The sequence below is a fragment of the Neolamprologus brichardi genome, chromosome 11 (assembly GCF_056152115.1).
Source record: "Neolamprologus brichardi isolate AB-2024 chromosome 11, ASM5615211v1, whole genome shotgun sequence".
NCBI lineage: Eukaryota > Metazoa > Chordata > Actinopteri > Cichliformes > Cichlidae > Neolamprologus > Neolamprologus brichardi.
Window position 1 is genome coordinate 8,219,284 of NC_142114.1, and position 24,649 is coordinate 8,243,932.

The following is a 24,649-nucleotide window of genomic DNA, read 5'->3' on the forward strand; positions in this document are numbered from 1 at the left end:
TTTCAGTTACCACTAAATCACCCAGGGTTTACTTTCCCAAATACTCAGTTAACCCAACACAACACACCTTCCAGCTTTTCATTGATTTTGAATCTGGGGTTTGTTTTTTTTTTGGAGACCTGGAATAGAAATGTGTCTGCCTCCAAAGCACTTTAGGGCAGCTTAAAGTTATAGACATGAAGGTTCAGAGATTTTTCATAGTGCATGTTTGAGGTATATTTTTTCCCAAATGATAATTTATTTATCACAATTCAGTGGGTTTCATACTCAATTTAGCAGATATAAATAACCTCTCCCTTCGAATATTTTCCTGTATTTTTTATTCCACCACCACACCATACACTTTCTTGGCAGTGTTTCTCGGCACATACTTCAGTCATATTGCAGACTTCACCACAGTACAGAAAGCTAACTTGTTTAGCCTACACTAAACTGTACAGCATTTTAACACAACCTCTGAGTAAGACAAAGTTAGCATACTTCAATTTGTCTTTTAAGACTTTCACGACACATTTCTCTGCACCACCGTCACATACATGTTTCACTTTTGACTTCCTCATGGTGGTTAAGGATAGAAATAGAAATGTCTGATCACAGATCAGTTGCCCACTTTGCCTCAGTCCATTTTAAAAGAGCTTGTGCTCAATGAAGATGGTGATGTTTCTGGTTCTTGTTCATGTGGCTTCTCCTTTTCAGAGAGACAGGGCTTTAACCTGAATTTGTGACCTGTGTTCACAGACAAGGATTTCTAGAAGTGCTCCTCTACCCATCCCATAGTTTTCATGACAGAAACCTGGTTTTTATGCAGTACTGCCTGAAGATCAGGGGCCAATGTTAATTTTTAGCATTGTTCCTGGTTCTTAGTGCATTTTCCCTAGTACATATACCTTCCAGAAAAAAAACCTTTGTATTCCAAAATGCTTTGATAATTTCCAGGTCTGAACCAAAAGACCCTTGTGTTCTTACTAAATTAGTCTTGGCTGTATTTAGTAAACTAACTTAAAGAACAAACAAACTATGACCAGCCTTATGCTGCAGACATTACTGACTACAGCATAAAGCTGGATCATAGGTTTTTAAAAAATTTGTTAAGTAGCCTTCAAATTTCCTCTGTGTTTCTGGGAAAGTATCAGAATGTTCTCCCTTTCTGTATCTTGACCTTATCTTGGAGTGGGTCCATGTTAATATAATGTGTGTCTGTGTATAATATATAACAGCATAGTCCATTGTGACGCTTGAAAAGTGAGTGCTTTATTTGAATCTAGAGACAACAGCTGACAGAAGGAGAAAACATTCGGCAGTGTGAGCTCTATTAGGAGAAAAAATGTTAACCAAGAAAAATGAGATGTAACTACTGGGAAAATCAGGTGTGTGAAAAGCAGAGGAGACACCTGAAATATACAAAGGCATGAACCTTTCCCTTTCCTTTTTGCCATCTTCTTTTTATACAGTTTTCTTTTACCGAAAGACAATTCCGTGTGATAACTGAAAAAATTGTCTCTTTCTCTTGTTCCTTGATGACCTTTTTATCTCCATCTGATCCTCATCTTGATCTGATTGATTTATTAATGGGGAAAAATGTTTAATACTTGCAGTTCTTCAGTATGTAAAGAACTACAAGTTATCCTGCATTTTGAGCCAAACTTCAGGAATGTGTCATTCTCTGCATGTTCCAGAGGCAAATTTGATTACTTTCACATGTTTGCAGCATTCCTGGTTGTTAAGAGGTGAATTTTTTCAAAATAACAACCAGACACATAATAATAATAACATACATAGAGATACAAGTACAAATACACCAGAACTAATATTTGGGTAAATGTCCATTAGCAATTAACACCTTAACCAGGCATTTTTGGTAGTCAAAAAGTAGTTGGCTAAATTGGTTGGTTTTAAGCATAGTCCTCAAATTTTGGGGAATGTTAACCTTCTTCATCCGTTCCAGTTTTGATGTGTGGTGCGATTTTAAAAGGCCGTGTAGCTCATTCAGAACCACTTATTAAAAGATTTGAGTTTATGCATACATTTCACCCATGCATCTGTACTTTTGACTGTGTGGAAAAATCCAAAATAAATTCAAACTTGACCACGATTCTTTTTTTTTTTAAGACACTAAAGATCAAAGCCCAATGTATTCATGTCCATGATGAGCGTATGTACCATATGACCACAAGTGTATCTTTCTACAAATCCAGTCAACCAATCATGCAGCTGTGAAGTATTTTAAGCTTTTACTGTTATTATTGTGAGATTGCACAAATGATAGCTAAAATCAACACGTAAAACTCTGAACTAGAAAACTAGCATGTAAAACACCAACTAATCCATTTAAAATATTTAATGAAATCCTTCTAATAGTATAATAAATATTCAGTTCAGGTTTGTGGGTTGACTGGAGCCTATCCCAGCTTCATTGGGCGACAGGAAAGGTGCATCCTGGAAAGATCATCATTCTATAGCAGGGTTAGCACAGAGAGTTAGCCACTCATGGGCAACTTAAAATCACCAATTAACCCAACTACACTAACTGGATGTCTTTGGCACGAGAGAGGAAGCTGGAGTATCTGGATAGAACCAATACAAACAAGGACGAAAACGCAACACGCTGGATTTCAACCCAGGACCTTCTTGCTGCAAGTCAAAAGTGCTAACCACTACCACTACCACTCAACCCCTCTCATTTCACAAACCCCCCCCCCCCCCCAAAAAACCTGTGGTATAGTGATGTGCGGATCGATACTGAAATATCGATTCCTCCGATAGCAGTCATTTATGTTCTTGAATTGATTCTCATATTAAAATATCGATATTTTAGTAATTTAGGGTAAATTTGTAGTTTATCATTAACAGGAACACAGTGGAAAGAAACTATATCATTCGGATTGTCTACATTGGAAGGAACTACTTCCTCTTCCGCCTTTCATAGTCATATGCGAAATATGGCTGTATAAATGTGTTGCAGCCCCTTGGCATGGCACTCACAACAATGGCTGAGCATAAAAGGAGTCATGTGTGGACGTATTTTACCTCCACAAACAGCCGAGACGTGGTTTGTGATACATGTGGCAAGAAAGTGAGGTGTTGTGGCAACACCACTAACCTCGTCAAACACCTCAGAGTAAATCATATCACAGAATATGACATCTCTCGCGGAGTCCTTTAGTGCTGCAGGCAGGCAGCGTGTTCAAATTGCGCACAACTTCAGTTTTTTTATTTCTATATGATGAATTCTGCAATATTAAGTGATAAGAACAAGTAATCTGATATCCTGTAATCATGATGACGCTATAATTTGAGATACTATAAAAGATACAATAAATAAAATACGTTTTTGTACAAAGTATCGGTATCGGATCAGTATCGTCGATACCACCCTGAATTTTACTTGGTATCGGATCGGAAAGGAAATCAGTGGTATCGCACATCACTACTGTGGTACTGGATTTGGTCACAATACAGGAGTCATTTTAAGTACGTCTTTGGATCAGTACACATGCCCATCACACAGAACCACCTATTTACCCCTTGTCTTATCAATGGCACTTATGTACAGTGGAAACATAATAGTATAAACACCTTTAAATATCTTTTTAAAGATGGCACTTTCTTAACTTAAAGACCTCTGTTCAGAAACAAATCTTTCGGCTGTCCATCTATTTCATTATTTTTAGGCACAGCTCGCCTGCTGACTAAAAGCTCCAGCTCTGTAATATATAAGTGGTGATTAGAGCACATTGAGTCACTATGTACACATAATGTACAGGCTTGAAAATCAGATTAGAGGAATGCAGAGTGGCTAAAGTAGCTTGATTCATCATGAGAGAAAAAAAGCAACCCCGTTACAGATATAGGGGAATGGAGCTTTATTTGTAGGCCTTATTTTTTACAAAATCCAACAGAAATGTGTCTTTTCAAAGATTCATCCATCATTCTTGTTATTACAGCTGCAGCTGAAATAAAAACAAGCCTGTGTGTCTATCATACGTCCAGAGAACAATATGATGTTTAGCATTTAAAATTTTACTACTATTTCATCAAAACTATAAAAGAAGTAAATAAGACAACAAGTTACTGTTAATGACTTTATTGATCTTCTTGTTAAAATTCTCAACAACAAATTAAATACAACATTACATCCATGTTAATTAAGATTGCAGTATCATAACTTTGTATTAGCAGAAACATGTGGACTGTGCCGTGAATGTGCTGTGCTCAGTAACTTTAAAAATTGTACCAGTTAAATGTCAAATACATGCAGATCCAGAATATGGAGGTCCTAGATGGCAAAAGTTAATCATATACAAGGTTAACATGCAATAAGTATTACAAACTAAAAAACAATATATATTAACCCTTTAAAGCCGGTCGGAGCGGGCACGCTCCGTTTTGCATAACTATTTTTAAATCCCGGTAGCACTGCAACCACGTAAGCTAGCGCAATAATTTTTTTTGCATTTGAAACCGGAGGAGTTGTACGTACATCTTATGCCATCAGCTTGTCCTAGGTCACAGTTTCCTTCCACATATAGCTTTGCAAAAACTGCATAAAAAGCACTTGCAGCAACAAAAACACAATATTCCAGAAACAGGCTTTGCCAATCCGATCAGCTGTTTGTAACACTTCCTACATCCATCAGCGTGAACTATCTCATATCCGCCATGACCTGCTCGGAGGTCATGGCAAAGTGACGTCATTTTGCGGAAATTTAGTTTTTTACCATCAGGACCTTATGAGCCTATACTTGTGTTTTTAAAAGTTATGTTTGACTTTATGACTTTCTGTGTCGTTTCTGGGATGCTTAGGACTCATATTGCACTGCTGGAAATAGTTTATTTTGATGCATATGCTGGGTTTTTTTTTTTGCAAATTTGCTTTATAATATTTATTTTTGTTTTTCCTGCAGTATATATCAAAAATAAAACTATGAAGACACTTAAAATAAATTTCCTGTGGTGGGAAACTATTTTGTGCAACTTTGTTGTATTTACAGTTTTGAGGGATAAGACTCTTAAATTTCTCTAACTAGAAATATATGTTAAAAAAACAAAAACGATTTTCAATTTTTTGGTGCACTATGCACTTAATGCATACATATCATTAAAATTTGGGCTATAATGGTGGTATTGATGTATATCAACTTGAAATGCTTCCAAAAATGGCACTACAACATGTAAAAATATAATATAAGCTCTGGCGGACTTGGTTCTATGGTAGGTCTTAAAGGGTTAATACCTCAGTAATCATAAGCTATAACATTACACTATAAGATTACACTCCAGTATAAAACCCTAGAGAAAAAAAAGAAAAGCATCTGATTGGCTTAATTTAACTGAATTTACAAGAAAACCTTGCCAAGACAATTGAGGCTGCTTTGAGGAATACAATTGATTTGACAAATTACTGACTTTCAAGTTTGTTAGAAGACAAACTTTGTTTTCTCCTTATGTACTGTATTTCCATGTGTGTTTGCATGTTTCACTAAATCGGTGTAGCCATTTGTCATTTTCCTTCCAAATATATAAGAAATATAACATTACTCGCGATATAGGTCTCGATTTTGTCTTTACCACTCCTGATCTCTCCGTCTCACTATTTCAGATGGTGGTCAATCCAAGCTCCATGGTAGAGGGAAGCTCTCACCTTCCAGCTCTTTGGAAATCACAGAGGTGAATCGGGTCAGTTGCTCTGAGCTGAAGTGGTTTTTCCAGTCTCCAGCAATACCTGACAACAAAAACACGCCAAGCATGCAAAGAGTCACATGAACATAAAAACACCTGATGAGAACAGAAATTGACCATGGAAGAAACTCTGAAAAGACATCTCTGATAACAAACGCATCCAAGTTGGTGTGTTGTGTTCAATATCACAAATTTTTCAACCCAGTCAGATGTGTCATAATGGGATATGGAAACTCACCTTTTCTTAGGAAAGGAGATTTGTCATGGTCCAAGTACACCTTGGGGACCAGACTGAGGTTGGACATGTTGTTGTTCTTCATGGTCTTGAAGGAACAATGCTCTGCTATCTTCTGAATTACTTCTTCAGTCAGATTACAGCCCAGGAAATCAGAAATACGTCTGAGAGCCGCAGGCAGGTCCTGGAAGAAACACGCTTGTTATATAATGTGAAACAGTCTGTGTTTTTTTAAATTTGGCTTTTATTGAAAACTTATTCTAAAGTCATTTCATGAGCAAACTTTTAAAAGTCAGGGGTTTGAATGGTTTAAGTCACAATTTCAAGTTTTGGCAAGACATAAGTCTGGGTTTGTTTTGCTCAAAGTGACACATGTGGAGGGTGCACTCCAATGTTCCCTCTAATTTTTCATGTGTCTGAGCAAACACACAAACTCCCTGAGCGGTCCCTTGGACCACTGCGAGCAACATTAGACGTGTGCACTGTGGTCACGCCAACATTGAATCCATCCAAGTTACATGGTTTATTAAAATAACCAAATTACAGCATTTATGTTAGACTACTTTTAATTAACTGCTTCAGCCCACTGACAATGAAAATTTAAACAAAAATCTTGTTCATGACCTGTTTAGTATGTTAACACTATTGGAAGTAAAAATAACTTGAACTCCAGTTTTGAAAACACAACTTTCTTTTTTAAATAAAGCTCTGACTTGAATTATGAGTATGAGTCTGTGGTCTGGGAGAGAGTCCTGTAACTCTCTGTTTGCAAAATACAGTATATAATGACCAGTGTTGGGCAATTAATTATATAGTTACTTCTTCAAAAAAGTTTTGCAAACAACAAAGTTTTTTGCAGCTGTTTACCTAAAAATGCAGCCAAGGCATTTTTAAAAATAAATATTTCAAACTATTTACAGAACAATCAGCTGTTCTGCATCAAATTTGATGCCACACAAATTATTTGTGTCACTCCAAAAAATTATTTCTGTCCACTATGAGATAAAGGAGAACAACCGCCTGATACCTGCCTGACAACAGGAGATGTATCACTCCTGTAACACCTGTAACATTTAGTAGTCGCCTCATTGTTCTGACACACACAACAAAACTATTGACTACACTACACACTAACTACACAAGATTTGTGCTAAACGTCGCAAATCACTCACCTGGCAAAACACTGCGGTCACTCCTAAAACTTCCCCCCTTCCTAAACAATAAATGCCATGTTGCCATATCATTTTTGATTGGTCGACATGGTATATTTTTCAATCAATAGGAAAGGGTGGGGTTTTTTTGGTTTTGTTTTTGCTCACAGGCTTTCAAGCGTTTTCCTTATGAAATCCATTTTTACCGTTTCTTCCCGCAGTAAATATAAACAACAATAGTATTCAACAAAACCAAACATTGCATATCTTTTTATCATAACTCCGGTTTTACGTGGCCTATCAACACAATTTAAAAACTGGTATAAAGTCCACACTTTTTCCGTCAATTGTTTTGTCTGTCCTGCTCACATCTCCAATGGTTGTACACGTTGTCATTAACGTGGCTTCACTCCACATAAGCCACGCCGCTTTGCTAGCTAAAACACCGGTGTCGGCACATTAGGACGCTGTCATAGCCTGTCAACCACATTGAATAGCTGCGAATGTAAATCGCATTATTGGCTGGACTATGGGATATGGTGGCATTGTTCTAATCCCATACGGGAGCAGCCAGTCACTCACTGACTAACACTGCAAAACAGAATTGTTAAAGTTTTAATTTTAATTTCAATTCAGGTTCGATTTTTTTTGAGCACAACACAGATTTTCTGTGCGCAGAGACCATGCCAGCAGTGCGCAATTGTGCACGTGCACAGCTTAGAAGGAACATTGGTGCACTCGGGCCTTTAGGTGGAGCATCAAAATATGTGGGAAATTGTGTCTCAAAACTAGGGGTGGGAATTTAAACATGTAAAGTAATTTATTACATAATTTAAATAAAAAATAACGCATTTAATCACACTTTGCATTACAAGCAAAGGGGAAGTTTTGTCAATGCACAATTTCCTGGAATACCGACTACACTGATGCACACATCAGATGTACAAAAAGGGAGAAGAAGAACGCGCATTGTTAGCACTGATCGGAGGCAAATTTCATTTCAAAAGACTACCTGACAGAAGCCTTGATAAAAAGCATGTGCAAGCTGTCCAAAAAGGAGTTTCCGTACCACCGAAGCACCTCAACCTTACGGTACCATCCAAATGCAAAACATGTTGCAGGAGGCACAGATCCTAGCACTGGCAGTGCCAATAAAAGATATGAACAGTCCAAATTTGATGAAATGACTGGCCTCAGAACCAAAATTAGTAAGTCAATATTCGACAAACTTACCAACTCTCGCATAAAAGGATTGCTCTGGACTGTAGACTACTATCAGTGGTAGAAGATAGGGGGTTAGAAAATGTGCTACAGTTAGCATCAGGTGATCCAACTTTCAACTGCTGATCCAACTATTTCAAGTAAAATTGAACAGCCTTATGATATTAAAAGGGAAGCAAAATGAGATGCATTACAGACACCCCTGCTAATATGGAGGAACTACACCAGGAGCAAACAAGACTGGGGCAACAGAAAGAGCCACTCATACAGGATGTTTCTACACGGTCAAATGATGGTGTAAACCATGATGTTGAAGAGCAGCAGTAAGGTGACTCCTGTGCGGATGGCGAATTCAGTCGACTGCTTGCTTCAGATGCGAATTTGGCTCAATGATTTGTTCTAATTTTCCTGTAGGAGCTTAATTACTTTCGGTGGGATGTGCTCAGTCTCCAGCGTCATCCAAAGTGCTGCCCAATCGATGCAGTCGAATGTAGGCCGAAAGTCAATAAAGACAATGACCGTCCGTTTCCCACATAAAATTTGCTCCTCACCTGGCAAATACTGAATATCTGGTCACAGGACCCGCGGTGAGGTCTGAAGCCGGCTTGCTCTTCGCGGTTCGTTTGTTCGCGATGTTTCTGCAGGCATGATTGAATTACTTTCATGAAAACTTTTCCACTGATCAAGAGCAGACTGATGCCGCATTAGTTTTGGTATTCTCGGTTGTTGCCTTTCTTGAAGATTGGGATAATGATGGCCTTCTTCCGTGTTCTTGGAATCGTCTCTGTGCGCCACATTTTTTTGCGGAAGAAGGTGCACTTGTTGGAGAAGAACATCACCGCCAGCCTTGATTGATTCCGCTGTAATTGCATCCACACCAAGCGCTTTTTACATTTTTCAAAGTCCGGATGGCTGTCTTCACCTTTGCCAGGGTCGACTCATCATCGGACCATCGGGGTCTCTGGTGCTTCGATAGGTGGCGGCTCTGCTGGTGGTCCTTGTGGCTCCGTCCAGCACTGTAACCGCTCAGTTGATGATCGTACAAAGGTGCCATCAGCCTTTCAGATGTTGTCATTTGTTGATTTGGTTTTTCTACTCAGGCATCAGAGCATTCGATAAATGGTGTGGCACTCATGCTTTGAGGCCACTTCCTCCAAGTCAGCCACTACTTGGTTCCAGTAAGCCTCGCGTTCTTCCTTCATTTGGCATCAGACTTCCTTGTTGAGCTGACGATATCGTTTAAAGTCGACCAGCTTCACACATTTCGCTTCATCTACCATATCGAGACATTCGTCGGATATCTACGGCTGTGTTCGGCAGCGTGTGGGATGGCACAGGTCTTTGGCGCTTTCCATGATGACGTCCACAACTTGTTGCTCTTTGACGTTGACATCTTTGGATGGCACCAGTGCACCGAAATGGCTGGATAATGCTATTTGAAATTCTGCCTTGTAAGCGGGATCTGACAGGCATTTCCAGTTGAGCTTTGCCAATGGGTGCGATTTGCATTTGGCTCTTTGTAGTCGAAGATTTATCACGGAAACAGGAGTCAATCAGGATGTAATCCAACATCGCTGAGTCATCACCTGTTGGATTTTGCCATATGAGTTGATGTTTCTTTGGATGTTAAAATTGGGTGTTTCCGATGATGAAGTTGTTGGTGTTGGCGAAGGACAAGAGGCGCAAACCGTTGTTGTTCATTACACCATGTCCAAAATGACCCAACCCTGTGCTTTCCCACCCAGTCTGATTGAATCCAACATGTGTTGTAGTTGGTTATAGAAATTGTTCTTGGCCGGGTCTGGATTTGTCTCCGTTGGTGTGTAGATGGTAATGAGGCGGATTTTGATGCTACCGTTGATGGTGAGCACTACAAGGCGATTGGAGATTGGCTGGAATGAGACAACAATCTTGACTGTGCGACGGGCATCCATGAAACCAACTCCTGCTTTTCGTTTTTCTCCACCCGAGTAGTAGAGTGCCATCTGGTCATCGTTGAGTGATGGTTCGAAGACCGTCTGCCCTGATCCTGTGAGTCATAATTTGGATAAAGCTCTGATGTTGATTTTGCAGTTCAGTAGTTCTGGCAATGATTTCATTTTGGCCGACGTGGTGACCAGTTCAAATTTGTATTTCCACTTTCGGTGTGATGATGTTTCGGTTTCTTCGGCCAGTAGCCCACTTCTCACCAGCATCCTTGTTCCCCAATACTGGCGTATCGGCTGCCCTGGATGCGGTAGCATTAAACGAAGAATTTAGGACATTATTTTCTTGAACTGTCTACTACAGGTTTGTGACTGAGCTTCTTGGAGGTGAGCCATATGTCTTATATTCCGTGGTTTTACCTGCTTTCTGCCACCTGCGTCACACCATGGAGGTCTCCAATGATAACTCAAACTACATGGTGAAATTTAAGACTGCCTTCACAAAGGACCTATCCCAGCGTGTAGCTACACTCAACCATCAGTGGCTCAAGATAGCTACTGTGCTTGACCCACACTTTAAGGATTTAAAGTATCCTGCAAGCGGAGAGCGAGAAGAGTTTTGGACCAGCCTTGAAGCCCTGCTGCAGGAATAGCGTAAAGATGCCACCACAAAGGAGGCAGCAAAAACAATGGGCCTCCTCCTCTCTTCTTTGTCTTCAGACTCTGATTGAGATGAGGACGCCCTGTGCAACAGGGCTCTGAGTTTGTACAGAGCAGAATCCATCATCAGCGAGACAGACTCCCCGCTGCAGTGGTGGTCCAGTCGAGCAGAGACCCACCCACAGCTGTCTGGCCTGGCCTGGAAGTGATGATGATGATGATGGTTATGCATTTAACTGTCACTTGCAATGTTTCATGTACATGTTACCTGCAGTGAAATGGGTCCCCTTCTAACCATATATACACTTCAAAAACATCACATTGGGAAGACAGGTCAGAGAGCGGTAGGATGGTAAGAAAAACAATGAAATGCACAATACATGAAGGGAGAGGAAGAGAAAAGCAGACTGAGCTCCTGAGAGGAGAGCAGTTTGAGAACAGATAAAAAACATCTCAGCACAAAGCGCATGAATCTTCATACCTTACAACATAAAAACAGATAAAAGCACAGTTACTTTGTCTAAGTAACTGGTTAAAAGACACAGACCAGACAGTATGGAGTACGTAGGTATTGTGAGTCCAATGGGTTTGTTATTTTTTGCACTAAAATAGTCGATGATCACACTGTTTTAGCGGAATGTACAAAATAATTTTGGCTAAGGTTACTCAGAGTTTAAAGGTGACACTGGTCAAATAACCTTTTATATTTCTGCCTTATTTTTTTAAGAAGAAAAACTGCACTTTATGTTGAAATCTTTATCATTATTATTGAAAGACAATACCATTTTGAAAATGTACTTATAATAGTATTTTATTTTTAAGTCTGCCCAATTTTGGCCAGGGATATTATTTTTGCTTCTCTGTTTTGAATTGAAATGCAGTTTAATTTTTTTCCCCCAGAAATTAAGAGCTTGAGTTTACAATTTTTCATGTCCATGTCTATTATTTATTCTGTCGCCCACTAAAACCCTTTTAAACTAAAAAAAAAAAAAACATTTGCGCTTTGAGGCACATTTGCTTGTGCGATTAAATGTGATTAATCAAGATTAATTCATTAATTACAAAGCCTCTAATTAATTAGATTAACTTTCTTTTAATCGAGTCCCACCCCTACTCAAAACACAATATTAATAGATGTAGGTAAGTAACAATTTTTAAAAACACAGTTGTCAGCTTGGTCGAGTGGCCATGGAAGCAGACATCCAACATAAGAACCAAAGAGTCTTTGACTGAATGGAACAGATGGGTTTAAATAACCTCACAGGATATTCCATTCTGCAGGTTTCACTCAGGACTATAGATGATACAAAAGAAATTGCATTGTAACACAGAAATATTTATAAAAATACACTATTTACAAACATTTCCAACTTAGGCCACATTTAAAATAACAACCAACAATAACCCTATTATAAATATGAATGAATGAATAAATAAATTCCCATACCCTATACTCATGCCTTACTCTCCTCCCGGAACAAATAGTTTGCGGGTCCTGGGGCCAGTGTTGGGGAGTAACGGAATACATGTTGTCAATGGAAAATTGTACTTAGTAGTCAGTATAAACTTTTAATGATATAAGTTTGAATATGGTAGAATACTGCATGTAACCATTTGTGTTTATTGAAAGGATTTCTCATCCTAGGAAGTCTGTAACATTCCAGGGTGTTCTGGCTTTCACCCCCACATCCTAGGAGCATGAGAAAGTTCGTACCTTGTTTTATTGTTTTACGGTAGGATTAACGTAGTTATATCTGTTTCCAGTCTAAGTGGTTTTGGTTTGATGAACTGCTGGACTTTCCAGACCAGCAGTTTTAGGGAAGTCTTTATGGGGTCACACTCTGACCCCCCCTCACACACACACACACCACACACACACACACACCACACACACACCAAACAAGCACCCACTGAAGTGTATAAATAAAGGACCAGGGCAGGTCCTCAGGGCGAGTCTCTGAGTCTCACTCTAGGCTGCCCTTGCTAGCAAGAAATTCTGTGTGTTTCTCCTCTCTGATTCTCTGCTGAAGAAGTGTTTTAGAATATATCTCTTAACATTATTTGGTCCTTCGAGCCGGAGCAGAAAACATCAGAACTGTTATCTGTGACTCTGTTCCAAGATCCAGCACTGATTCCTGACGCCGTGGGGAACCAGCACTGAAGCCTGTGCACAGCCCTCTTAGACGAGGAGAGAGCCCCAGGACTTGAATTCGGGTCTGGGCCGGTGGCCTGGTCCACGGCGCTGGGATTCAGTCTGATGATCCGAATCACCAGTGAGACGTCGGAGGGTGAGAAACACTATTTTGGTATATAAAACGGCCGCAAAGGTTTAAAGTCACGTGATAAATTAGGTTGAGTTTGCCGAAAGGAACTGAATTAAATTTAGGTTTTAAAAGTAGTCGTAATTACTTCGTAAAAAGATAAAATAGGTTGAGTTCGCCAAAAGGAACTGTGTTTAGACTAGTTTTAGAGGTAGCTGAAATTACTTCGTGACAAATTAAAATACGTTTAAGCAAATGAAAACACGTTGAGACAGAGAAATTAAAATAGGTTTAAGTTCGCCAAAAGGAACTGTGTTTAGACTAGTTTTAGAGGTAGCTGAAAATACTTCGTGACAAATTAGCGCGCAAATGTCTATATGTGTGTGTGTCTGGAAGTAATAATTGATTTTACAGCACAATAAGCTGCTGAATTACTTCCATTTTTGTTTTCTTTGCTGAGGCTCAAGTACTGGTGACAAAGGAGAACGGTTGAGTTTCATCTCATAAAACTGATACCACTTCACCGTTAGGGTGAAGTCGAAGGCCGTATCAGTAAACCACTCTGAAGTCAAGCGTGCCAGCGACGGCCCAGCAAAATCTTTGAAAATGGAGAATAAACAAGCGAAATTAACACCTGATGAGAAATGTTTAGAAAAACAACAAGCCGGAGCAGGACTAATCCAAAAGAAAGGGAGAGGAATGCATAGTGGAAGAGCAAGAGGTAGAGGCAGAGCTACACACACACCAAACAGTGGCTTTAGCACTACATGCTGGAGGTGTGGAAAAGAGGGACATTTTGTACGTGACTGTAAGAAACAAAGACAGTAACTCAGAATCGGATAGCAGCTCAGGTGAAGAGAGCAGTTCAGACTAGGAAGAACGTAAAAATCACCAAGTGAAAATTAGAGATCAAAGTAGTAGTAGTTTAAAAAGGGTTGGAAACAAACCCGACTGAATAGATATAAATACAAGAGGAATAAAGTAAAATAAACAAAAGGCTAAATTACAACTTATCTTTAATGTATTCATACTAATAATAGCGAGGATAACAACCTGTAAACTGGTGTTAATGATGAAATAATATTAATATGAAGAGGCACCTCAGTCAGTCATGATGTGAGGAGGATAATTGTTGAAAGTAATCTGCATTAAGCTTAGGGTTGCTCAAATTCAGTACAATGACATATGAAGTAAAATAGGTAAATACTTTAACTAATTACGTGCATAGAGGCACTTGACCTGTTTGAAAAACTGTCATCCTAATATGAGCCATTGTTGAGATATAGAGCACACCTATGAAAACAACTAATATGCTGAACCCTGTATGAAGCAGCTGAAAACTACATGATGGAGAAGCTGAATTGAATATGAAAGTGCAAGTCTTTGCCACTGTGGGGCAAAGCACGCAACCACTGTGTGAGGTTGCGTTGTGGTCTCTTCTGAGCTGATGAGCAAGCTACACATTATCAGATTGAGATCTGGCTAAGAACTCATAAAAGAGAGGGAAACGAAACTATGATAACTATGATAACTGGAGTGTGAAGCGTTTCCGTGAGCAGTTTTCCTGCATCTTGACTCATGTGTGTGGAGTGTTCATAGCATCAGCATTATGTTTTTGTTTATTTGTTTTGGTGGGTTGAAAAATAGTTAAATAAACTTGTGATCATATTTATGGATCACAATGGCACATGCCATTGGCCAAATGATTTATTTACGCAGATGAAAAAAGTGAGTGTGAATGTGTCTGACATCACAGTGTTTTTGTGCGCTGTGTAAAAGTAATTGCATCTGATTGTGAGAGCGGTGATTCTGCAGGTCACCAGCTATTGTAAAGAAGAAAAAAAAAGAGTGAAAAAGAGACAAAATTTACATTGTAGATGAAAAATAATCATAGGAAAAAGGTTTTGTGTTGATCAGCCAAGAACAACTACAATCTTATTTTCTGCTTTTAAGAAAGGACTGTTCACAAAAACAGAGAGAGAGAGAGTTGTGTGTGTTGATTAAGCAGTGATAATAATAATGAAAATGTCTTAGTTTGTCACTTTCAGGTGACAAGCAGACCTGAATCAATTTTCCACATGCAGCGGTCGGAAGAAAGTTATAGTTTAACATCATCAGAAACATTCAGGCCAAGTTTCTGGCTAACTTATTTACAGCTCCATGTGTCTCTCAAACTCACAAGTGAGCTCTCAGTCCTCCCTGAAGACAAGGAATGCAGCTCCAAAGAGCAATAACATGGCAGATAAAGAGACAGCAGCAAAGTCCTGGGCAAAGAGTCCCAGCAAGCAGCAGCAGTGTGGACAAACAGCATCAGAGAAGAAGAGCAAACCCATCATCCTGCCTGATTGGATGAATGGTACTGTGTTCCCAACAAGCTGCAAATTCACTGTGCATGTGAAAAGAACGTTTGAGGAGAACTGAGGAGACTGTTGGAGTTTGACATTTGCCACCTTTGGAGTAAAATGGCAAGAAGAGACAGTGAAACACAGGACAAAGCTGAAGGAGAACTGCCTGCTATTGGACTGTTGAAGTGGGAGAGGACAACAGAGTGAGAGGAGTGGTGAGAACACATAGGAATTTTGTTTTCAATATGGGAAATCAAAATTTGGGTTAGCAAACCTGGGAAAAACAAAACTGACTGCTTAAGTGGGAAATTGTGAAGGAGTCTGAAACACTGCAAAAAGAAACATACAAAATCACACACACACAAGCAGAACATGCATTAACCCTACTAACACTTCCAAACACAAGAGAACTCATGAAGATTAGACAACATCTTAAGCATGTGAGTCTGTTTACCATCTTGTCCAAGTCACTTAGTGTGACGAGAAGTGATGCAAAGATCAATGGACTCATAGCACATTAGTTACAAAATGATTAAATAATCGCAGAGAAATGTGTAGGAAAGGCAGTTTTAAGAACATGTTCTGCTGGAGATGCAGCTCCACAGACATGCATTAAACCTGCCTAATAACACAAACACACATGCAATGAAGATCAGCTTGTTATCTCTCATCAGTGTTAAAATAGTGTGAATTTAACAGACACTTGTTATCAAATGCTGAATTTATCCAATGCCAAAAATTGACTCTCTAGGTTGCAGGACAACAGTTTAACTTTTGTGGGAAAAAAGATTCTGGTTTGACCAACCAGAAATCAGACAATAAATTTAGTTGTTAATATAGTAAATTGGGAGGTGCTTCCTGCTTGATTGATGCAGCATAAGTAATTTACTGTATGAGGGAAATTCTATTTTTGTGATAACATTTTGAATATGCATTTCTGTTGTCCTGTCATCTTAGTGGGTTAATAGCTGATATGCAAATTAGTTGATCGTTCTTAGATTGAGGAAAGGTGACTGAATCTTAGCACGAGTGAATGAGATGTGTTGGAGTTTGTTAGAGTGGAGACTCTAAAACACTGAGTTTCCTGTTTTGATGTGCGAGTGAATCCTGCACCCAGATACACAACTCTGAATACGTAAGAACAAACGTCTTTTGTGAAATAGCTGATGACATGTCTCACGTTTTATGATGACGGGAAAAAAGAAATACTGGATAATATGGATCTGTGGCCCAAATGAGTGAAAGGCACAGACTTGGGGATTAAACTCATAACATATTAGGGTTATGTTGTGTGTTGTGCAGCTGATGGTTGGTTTGGAGTGAATCTAGCTGATGATTTTTCTTTTGTTGTGAAGTTGAGCCTGCCAATTAGTATGATAGTATGATAAACCATGCCAATGGTATGATTTACCCTCCTGAGATGAGGAGCTTGTGTCATGACTTAACAAGGCCTTTTTATTTTGATACTTTCACAGTGCACTGAAAGTTTTGTTTGATAATCTCTGTTTGAGCAGATCTGCACGATTAGAAGCGCTATACGATACGTCGTCGAGAAAATTGTTACAAGTGAGTTTCTCCACATTGAAATGGGCTCAGGAGAAAGCCACTTATTTGGGACAATTAGAAAATGAGAGTCCCTGCCTAAAAAGGATTCAGCGAGGTAATCCGAGCTAAAGTTCTTCTTTTTCTTTTGAAATGACGTCATTTTGCTGAGGGTGGAAATCAAATGCGGCGATAGTTTCCACTATCAGCAAAGAAAGAAAGAAAGAATGGATGAATGAATGAATGAATGGAAATAAAAACAAACTGACTGACTGATAAAAGCTGACAAGACTTGACCACTACTCAAGGTTAACCTCCACCTAGACAGGACAAAAGGGTGGATGAATCTATGTGTGTTTCCTTTTACAGGAGCAGAAAGATGCCAGCAACATTTGAGGTTGCGTGATGATTTAACCTTTTAAATGCCACTTTCTGTGTTTGTGAATCTACCAGGGGTGTGTTATTCATGGGTTTGTGTTGCTCACAGAGATTACTGTGAGAAAGAGTGTATACACCCGCGCAGCGCTAACATTTACATTTTCTTCTCTACAGCATTACAATTCTTCATGTGGTTTGATCATGTAATTTATAACAGGACAACTAGTTAATGTTTTTCTACCACAGGATTACTGAGATTTTGTATGAAGAAAATTGTAGTTACAGGCTATATGTTGATGAGAAGTTTCCTGTGTTGAAAACTAGTGTCACTTCTTTCCACAGCTATGGATGGTTAACTTTATGGTCTTTTTATGGCACCTTTGGAAACTGTCGACCTGTGTCTGACCATCGGGATGGTCAATGTGTATTGCTAATGTTTGTTTTTCTAAGAGTACATGTAGAGAATTCAGCAGAAGCGGACAAGTAACATGAGAAAAACAAATAAGAGATGCAGTGTTTATGGAATAATTTAATATGGGGCTCATTAGCTAACCACCATTGAGCTCATAGTGATTGATGAGTGGAGTGACTTTGCTTAAGAGAAGTCACCGATTACATTAATGTTGACTGAGTACATGGGATGATCCATGTCTGAGGCAAATTATGGAACTAATTGTAGTTTACTGATTTGAAAAAACCTGCACATGATACTTGTCTTGCTGATGTTGAATGCTTTATTACTCTTATGATATAATTGTTTATAAGTGTGAAGTTTGATTTCACTTCCAGATCTTGTTTTTCAGGCCATGATGGTGTGTATGCAGGCTCCTGGCGGAGCCCGTTTTTAAGCAAACTTAATATGCAAAACACACTAACATCTTTTATTGCAGGGTTATAGGTCCGGGGTGGTTCTGCTCCAGAGGAGGAGATGCCCTGATGTTGCTTGGGACATGATCTAGCTAACCTTTTTCTTTAAGACAGGAATCTGGTTTTGATGAGTTGACTCGTCAAGAGGAGGGGTCCAGGATTAACATGAACAATGAATTAACATTAAACTATGTTTTATATGATTTTTGCAGCGATTTGTGTGATTAACAGTTCATTCAACGGGTATCAAACCTATGCAAGTGGTGCATCCATGCTCAGATGAGGCTTTGATGGCCTATAAGTGAAGTTCACTGAACTAAAGAATGTGGTTTGATGATTGTTGACATGCTCTCCAAATAGAAGTTTTTCCTCCTAGCAAGGAAATACAGGTGCAGCAGTCATCTCCTGAAAAATCTTCAGAGGCCCAGTGAGAAACAAGAACCATTCCAGGCATAGCTGACAGCCCAGGCAGTGGTTGAGGTCAAAGGTCAAGCTGGTTAGGGCCCATCATGAGAAGCAAGGACCACGAAACTGCGTTGGAATGAGAGCTGTGCCAAGGGGGATTTCCAGAGGCCAACAGAGGAGATTGTGGACAACAGACGGGCACCTGAAGGATGAGGGGGGCGTGCCAAGCTCCATCGACAGCGCAGGGGGAGTCCGAGGATGACATCATGATTCTGTGAAAAGCACAGGAACCAGAAGCTATGGTGGTGATGACAGCAATTTCCTATGAACATCACCTAATGCTGTGTCACTGTACTGTGCATATGATGACACTCTGAAGACTGCTGGGATCATAACAGCAGTAAGATAACTGGACCCAGCACCCTTTCCACAGAGGGGTTTTTCTGCAGAGGATGGACAATAGAAGAGTCATAAATATTCCTATCGCAGGACGAAGGCCTAAAGCAAGGTGATGGGGGTTGATAGAGGCCATTTCAAGTGCTTCTGACCACTCCAACTGCCTGCAAAATAGCGGAGAGACCCTCCTGGATACATCAGAGCCACTGCAAAAAGGTTGAGGTCCCAGAGGATTCCACTTCCTCCACAGAAATCAACTAGTAGAGGAAAGTTTCACCCTCACTTGGTTGCTTCAGTGGCGAGGGGGAAGTGCTGATTGGGCGCCCGTAGGGAATTGCTCGCACTTCAACCTCCAGCCATTGGCCAACTCTAGAGTAACCAAGTAGTAGGGTGTGACGGACCTGTACGTAGCCATGGGAAGGTGGACCCTCCTGGTTACCTTGACTACGACGCTCACCTTTACAGGACAAAGACAGAATCAGCAAATACAGACTATTATGTCTGCTCTCATATGCCCAGCACGCCTTTGAGACAAATCCAGCAGGCCCAAAATCAGGACTATGTAAGCGATACAAGTGACTGGTTTTCTTGGCTTTACACTGGCTCCTGGTTACAGGTGCTAAAAAGACTACTCATCGGAGTTGGGATATTTCTACTTTTATTTTGTGTCTTTGTAACATGTATACTGCCATGTTTAAAACTCTTGATTAACCGCATAATATTTTCCACTGTTGCTGCATACATAGCCATGACAAGTGATGATAATGACTCCGACCTGTTGGAACATGAAGACTTTGTGTGACCAATGACGATGTGACAGAAAATGTACAACAAGATGTTACATACTGATATCTCATTTTAATTTATACTGACAACAGGAGGGAATGTCAATGGAAAATTGTACTTAGTAGTCAGTATAAACTTTTAATGATATAAGTTTGAATATGGTAGAATACTGCATGTAACCATTTGTGTTTATTGAAAGGATGTCTCATCCTAGGAAGTCTGTAACATTCCAGGGTGTTCTGGCTTTCACCCCCACATCCTAGGAGCATGAGAAAGTTCGTACCTTGTTTTATTGTTTTACGGTAGGATTAACGTAGTTATATCTGTTTCCAGTCTAAGTGGTTTTGGTTTGATGAACTGCTGGACTTTCCAGACCAGCAGTTTTAGGGAAGTCTTTATGGGGTCACACTCTGACCCCCCCTCACACACACACACACCACACACACACACACACCACACACACACCAAACAAGCACCCACTGTAGTGTATAAATAAAGGACCAGGGCAGGTCCTCAGGGCGAGTCTCTGAGTCTCACTCTAGGCTGCCCTTGCTAGCAAGAAATTCTGTGTGTTTCTCCTCTCTGATTCTCTGCTGAAGAAGTGTTTTAGAATATATCTCTTAACACATGTACTGCCGTTAAGTATTTAAAATACAAAATATGAGTAACTGTATTCTGTTACAGTTACCGTTTAAAAAGGTGGTATTTAGAATACAGTTACTTTGTTGAAATAAATGGATTACACGGCGGTGTTTTCCTGTTTCATATTGTGGCGGGTCAGGCCTGTTTGGGTTTTGTTTGACAGCTACGTTGTGTTGATCCAGGTGGCAGCGTTACGGTTGCCATGGTGACGCGCTCTCTCTGCGACTGTGTGTTTCCTGGGTGAGAGAGTGCTTTTTTGTTGTTGTTGTTGTTGTGCTAAGCTAATAGGCCTAAAGAATGTAGCCTTATGGCAGTGTAGTCCGTGCTGCAGGGAGAATGGACTGCCATACCCGCTATGTGTCTGTGAGCGCGAGGAGGGAGAAAAATGTGAGTGGAAAAGTACGAGCTGTCACCGAGCAGAAACAATAATAACCACTGCAGCCAAGAAGAGTGCCTGACGAGCCCAGTTGTAAGTAAGCTATTAAGACTCGAGTGTACACTGTGTTCGTGTTTTCCTCCGAAACAATAAGTTCCGTTGGAGCAGCCTTTCAACGCCTCTCTCTGTCTCTATTTTTTGGTTACAAGCATAGCTGGACTGGCCATCGGGCATACCGGGCATTTGCCCGGTGGGCCGATGGTGATTTTTTTGTTTTTATGGGCCGATGATTTTTTTTTTTTTTTTGTAATGGTATAAACAATGAAAGGTGGTGGATTGGCCAGATGCTGGCCGGTGTGTAAAAATAACTCAGTTGTTTGGTGGTGGCTATCGCGGAACTTCCACAGATTCAGTAACATTAGCAAGTGGTGGAGGCCAGCAGGTGGATGAGAGAAAGGTGAGGCAGGAGAAGGAGAGACCCGAGGCAGACGCAGGTCTGAGTGTCAGGTGAACTGAACTTCAGGTAAGAAGTTATGACCTGCAGTCTATCTGGGTCAGATATAAACCAAGTTTAGGTGTAGTTTATTTTCATTGTGCTGACCTTTTACAGTCAGTTACAATAACTCATGATCTCTCATGGTCATGATATTGGTTTGTATATGTGGCGAGAGGGAAACATGAAGATGAAACCAGGAGATGTCCTTACTGAATCATCAGAGCTGAACAGGTGATTGAGAAACAGGTTTACCTTTTAGGTGACATGAATGAGTTGAAGGGAAGTTATGAACTGTTTCTGAGAGACAAATAACACCAGGATCCTTTTTTACGCTGACAGCTGGTAACTGTGCAGGGGCGGGTCTAGTATGTTTTGCCAGGGGGCCAGGTAGGGCATTAACAGGGAAAGGGGGGCACAAAGAAACACGTTCTTATTCTCATTTAAAACGTCTCGCTTTTATTAATTATCTGATGCTTACAACCAAAGTTGTTATCTGATGTAAAATGTATAGAAATCATACATATACCAACAAGACAGTGTACATCACTGTCACAACAGCGTCTGTTTTCATTCAAAGGCTTTATGGCTTTTCCTATAATACCTGGGGGGGTGGTCTCTAGTCAAAATGCCCGGGTCAATTTTTTGTCCCAGTCCAGCCCTGGCTACAAGCCCGACACGGAACCGACGTATTAGCCAGAGGTCCCTTTACTACGGTTTGGAGCCGCAGACCTTCAGTAATAGTAATAAATCACACAGCAGCAGTACATTCATGCAGTTGTAAAAAGCATGATAATATGTTAAGTGATCCAAAGTATTCAGAATACGTTACTCTCACTGAGTAACGTAACGGAATACGTTACAAAATACATTTTGGGGCATGTATTCTGTAATCTGTAGTGGAATACATTTTAAAAGTAACCTTCCCAACACTGCCTGGGGCACAATCTTCCCCAATCATAACATTGCAACCTCGAGGCAGCAGAGGTGAGTAAAAGGCTGAAAAAACTATTTCTTTCTATGAGGTTCTAGCTGACTACTATGATTTATATTTGCAAAAATTCATGTTATTTAACCAACAGATTTGTATATTGATATAGATCGCTTTCTTTACTTGTATATTGTAGGCGAATGCCGTAGTGACAAGTTGCAGGCTGAAGTTGAGCAAGACAACCGCACCCACAAATACACACACAGCTAACAACACCTGCTCATGTAATTCAGCTGATGACCTGATAATGAATAAAGTTTCAACAGTCCTTCAATTACTTTCTGTTTACTTCAATGCACAATATGACAATTGAAAATATAACACGAGAAAGTGTGAGTTAAAATATTTATTCTGTGCAGGTAATGGCAGCTCTCTGTTACACCTGTCTCTCATAGTGTGCACGCACACACTGACAATGCAGTGCACTATGAGACACTGCGTCTGGTAGTTTAGTCAAAAAAAAAAAAAACCTCACATGAAATACTTTCCTTTCAGTGAAAACATTGGAAGTGTTTTTACCTGAACCATTTCTTCATATGTAATGTACATTATTCTGTCTCCCAGTTCACTGTTTCTCCAACTCTTCACGTGGTCTGTCCATTTTCCAAACAGCACTGCAAATAAAGCAGACATTGGCTGACCAGTTACAGATCCAACCACTATTGTGATAGAACTTGCAAATATTGATTTTCTTGCATGTCTCCTCTTGTGCATATGTGATCTCTGACCTTTGCCCTCAAGAAATTTATCCATGAACTCATCAAAGGTTCCTGGATCCTCAAGGAAGCCGGCCATCTGGTGGAAGTAGTATGAAGACACCATGATGTCCTTTGGGTTCCTCATGACGTAGATCACCTACAGCAGAAAGAGTGCAAAAACATACGTGTGTGTAAAGTCTCTTACACAATCAGGAACACATTGGGAATATCACACAGAGTCATTACCTTTGCTTTGGAGGCACAGAAGGAAGGGGGCATGAGGTTGTAGGGAAAATGTGAGACCAGTGCCCGTGGAGATGCCAGCTTATCCACCACCCGTGCCAGGTGTTTCTCTCCCAGCCATGGGACTCTGTCCCAGTTAGGAATGGTATGTATGGGGGTCAGATCCCCCCCATTCAGCACCAGTGGGAGAATCTCCTGCATCCAGATTGTACCTGAAGAAATAGCAATAAAAAAATAAATGAGTATGAGCTACAGGTCTTCAAGTATAACTGCATAACGGGTTAACAGAAACAGTAGTGGGAACCGGTGCTTAGTATCAGGAACGCTTGTGAAAATCGGTCTTAGTAAATGTGAGCACAGTTTGTAACTGCTCTCCAATTAAAGATCCTGCACATCATACACACACATGAGTGCCAGGTGCAGTGCTTTTCATCATCTCAACACACTCTTTTCACTTGTTGGTATATTTCATCTTTGTCATTAACCACGATAATCTGCTGGACATCCTTTCTACCTTGTCTGGACTACCCAGTTGTTACAAGCCTCATTTTCTTTTCTTAGTGTGCAGCCTTACATACAACTCATTATAAACCATTTCCTTTCGTAAGCGCTCTCTTTGCTGTATGACAAGCTCCCAGTACTCAAGTCTTTCTTCACTTTGGATACTTTCCTGTAGTTCTTCTTTTCACAACAAGTCTACTTGTTGTTTGGAAACTATCCAGAGGACACATTCTGGACAGTTTTCCCAGACATCTGATAACCCTTGCCTTCCACCCAGAGCTATCTTAAATCCTCTCTGAACTCTGTGCAACATTCTTTGCTCTTCAACTTCAGCGACTCATCTGCCTAGCTACATTCTCACCTGCCACTACCTTGCAGACTCCCATTTCCTTCAAACTGCACATTTTATACACTTTTATACATCCCTCTATGTTCCTCCCTCTTCTTGAAGTACGTGTTCACCACAGCCATTTGCATCATTTTTCACAATATCATAACAGTTGACACACGGCTTTGGAGTGACTGGAAAAACTTTGCATAACTCTTGCATAGTGCACAGTATCTAGGCTTACTTAACCACATATACAGGTTTATGCAGTCTCTAGCCTTCAAAGGCAAACTGGTAATAGTGAACATTCAGGTTGAGCAGCAAACTGTTCAAGGACGGTGTTGTGCCAAAAAGTGATTTCCTGCCAAAAACTGATTTCCAATGTTTCTGTATATTGTTTATGTGTAATATCTTTACGTATGTTCGTAAACAGACTTTGGTGAACAGGGTTTACAAAGGGGTTATATATAGAATTAAAAAATTATCTGTTTTTCAAGTATCTTTACAACTCTGTGTTATTGTACTT

The 24,649-nt window shown here is 40.1% G+C and overlaps 1 protein-coding gene across 4 annotated transcripts in view; it reads right to left on the reverse strand.

Moving 5' to 3' along the window:
- Nucleotides 1-4,954: 4,954 nt before the first annotated feature.
- Nucleotides 4,955-24,649, reverse strand: part of LOC148100477 (sulfotransferase 2B1-like) — a 31,871-nt gene continuing 12,176 nt past the window's right edge. The window contains exons 2-6 of one of the 4 annotated variants that reach the window (XM_087848076.1): nucleotides 23,298-23,510; nucleotides 23,082-23,208; nucleotides 22,873-22,967; nucleotides 5,918-6,098; nucleotides 4,955-5,722 (exon numbers count right to left, since the gene is read on the reverse strand). In XM_087848076.1, coding sequence (XP_087704202.1) covers nucleotides 5,607-5,722; nucleotides 5,918-6,098; nucleotides 22,873-22,967; nucleotides 23,082-23,208; nucleotides 23,298-23,510 — 732 coding nt within the window. In that variant the 3' untranslated portion in view covers nucleotides 4,955-5,606. Of the gene's footprint in view, nucleotides 5,723-5,917; nucleotides 6,099-22,872; nucleotides 23,209-23,297; nucleotides 23,511-24,649 lie in introns of all 4 variants that reach the window. The other 3 variants (XM_087848074.1, XM_087848075.1, XM_087848073.1) reach the window with 3 other exon arrangements.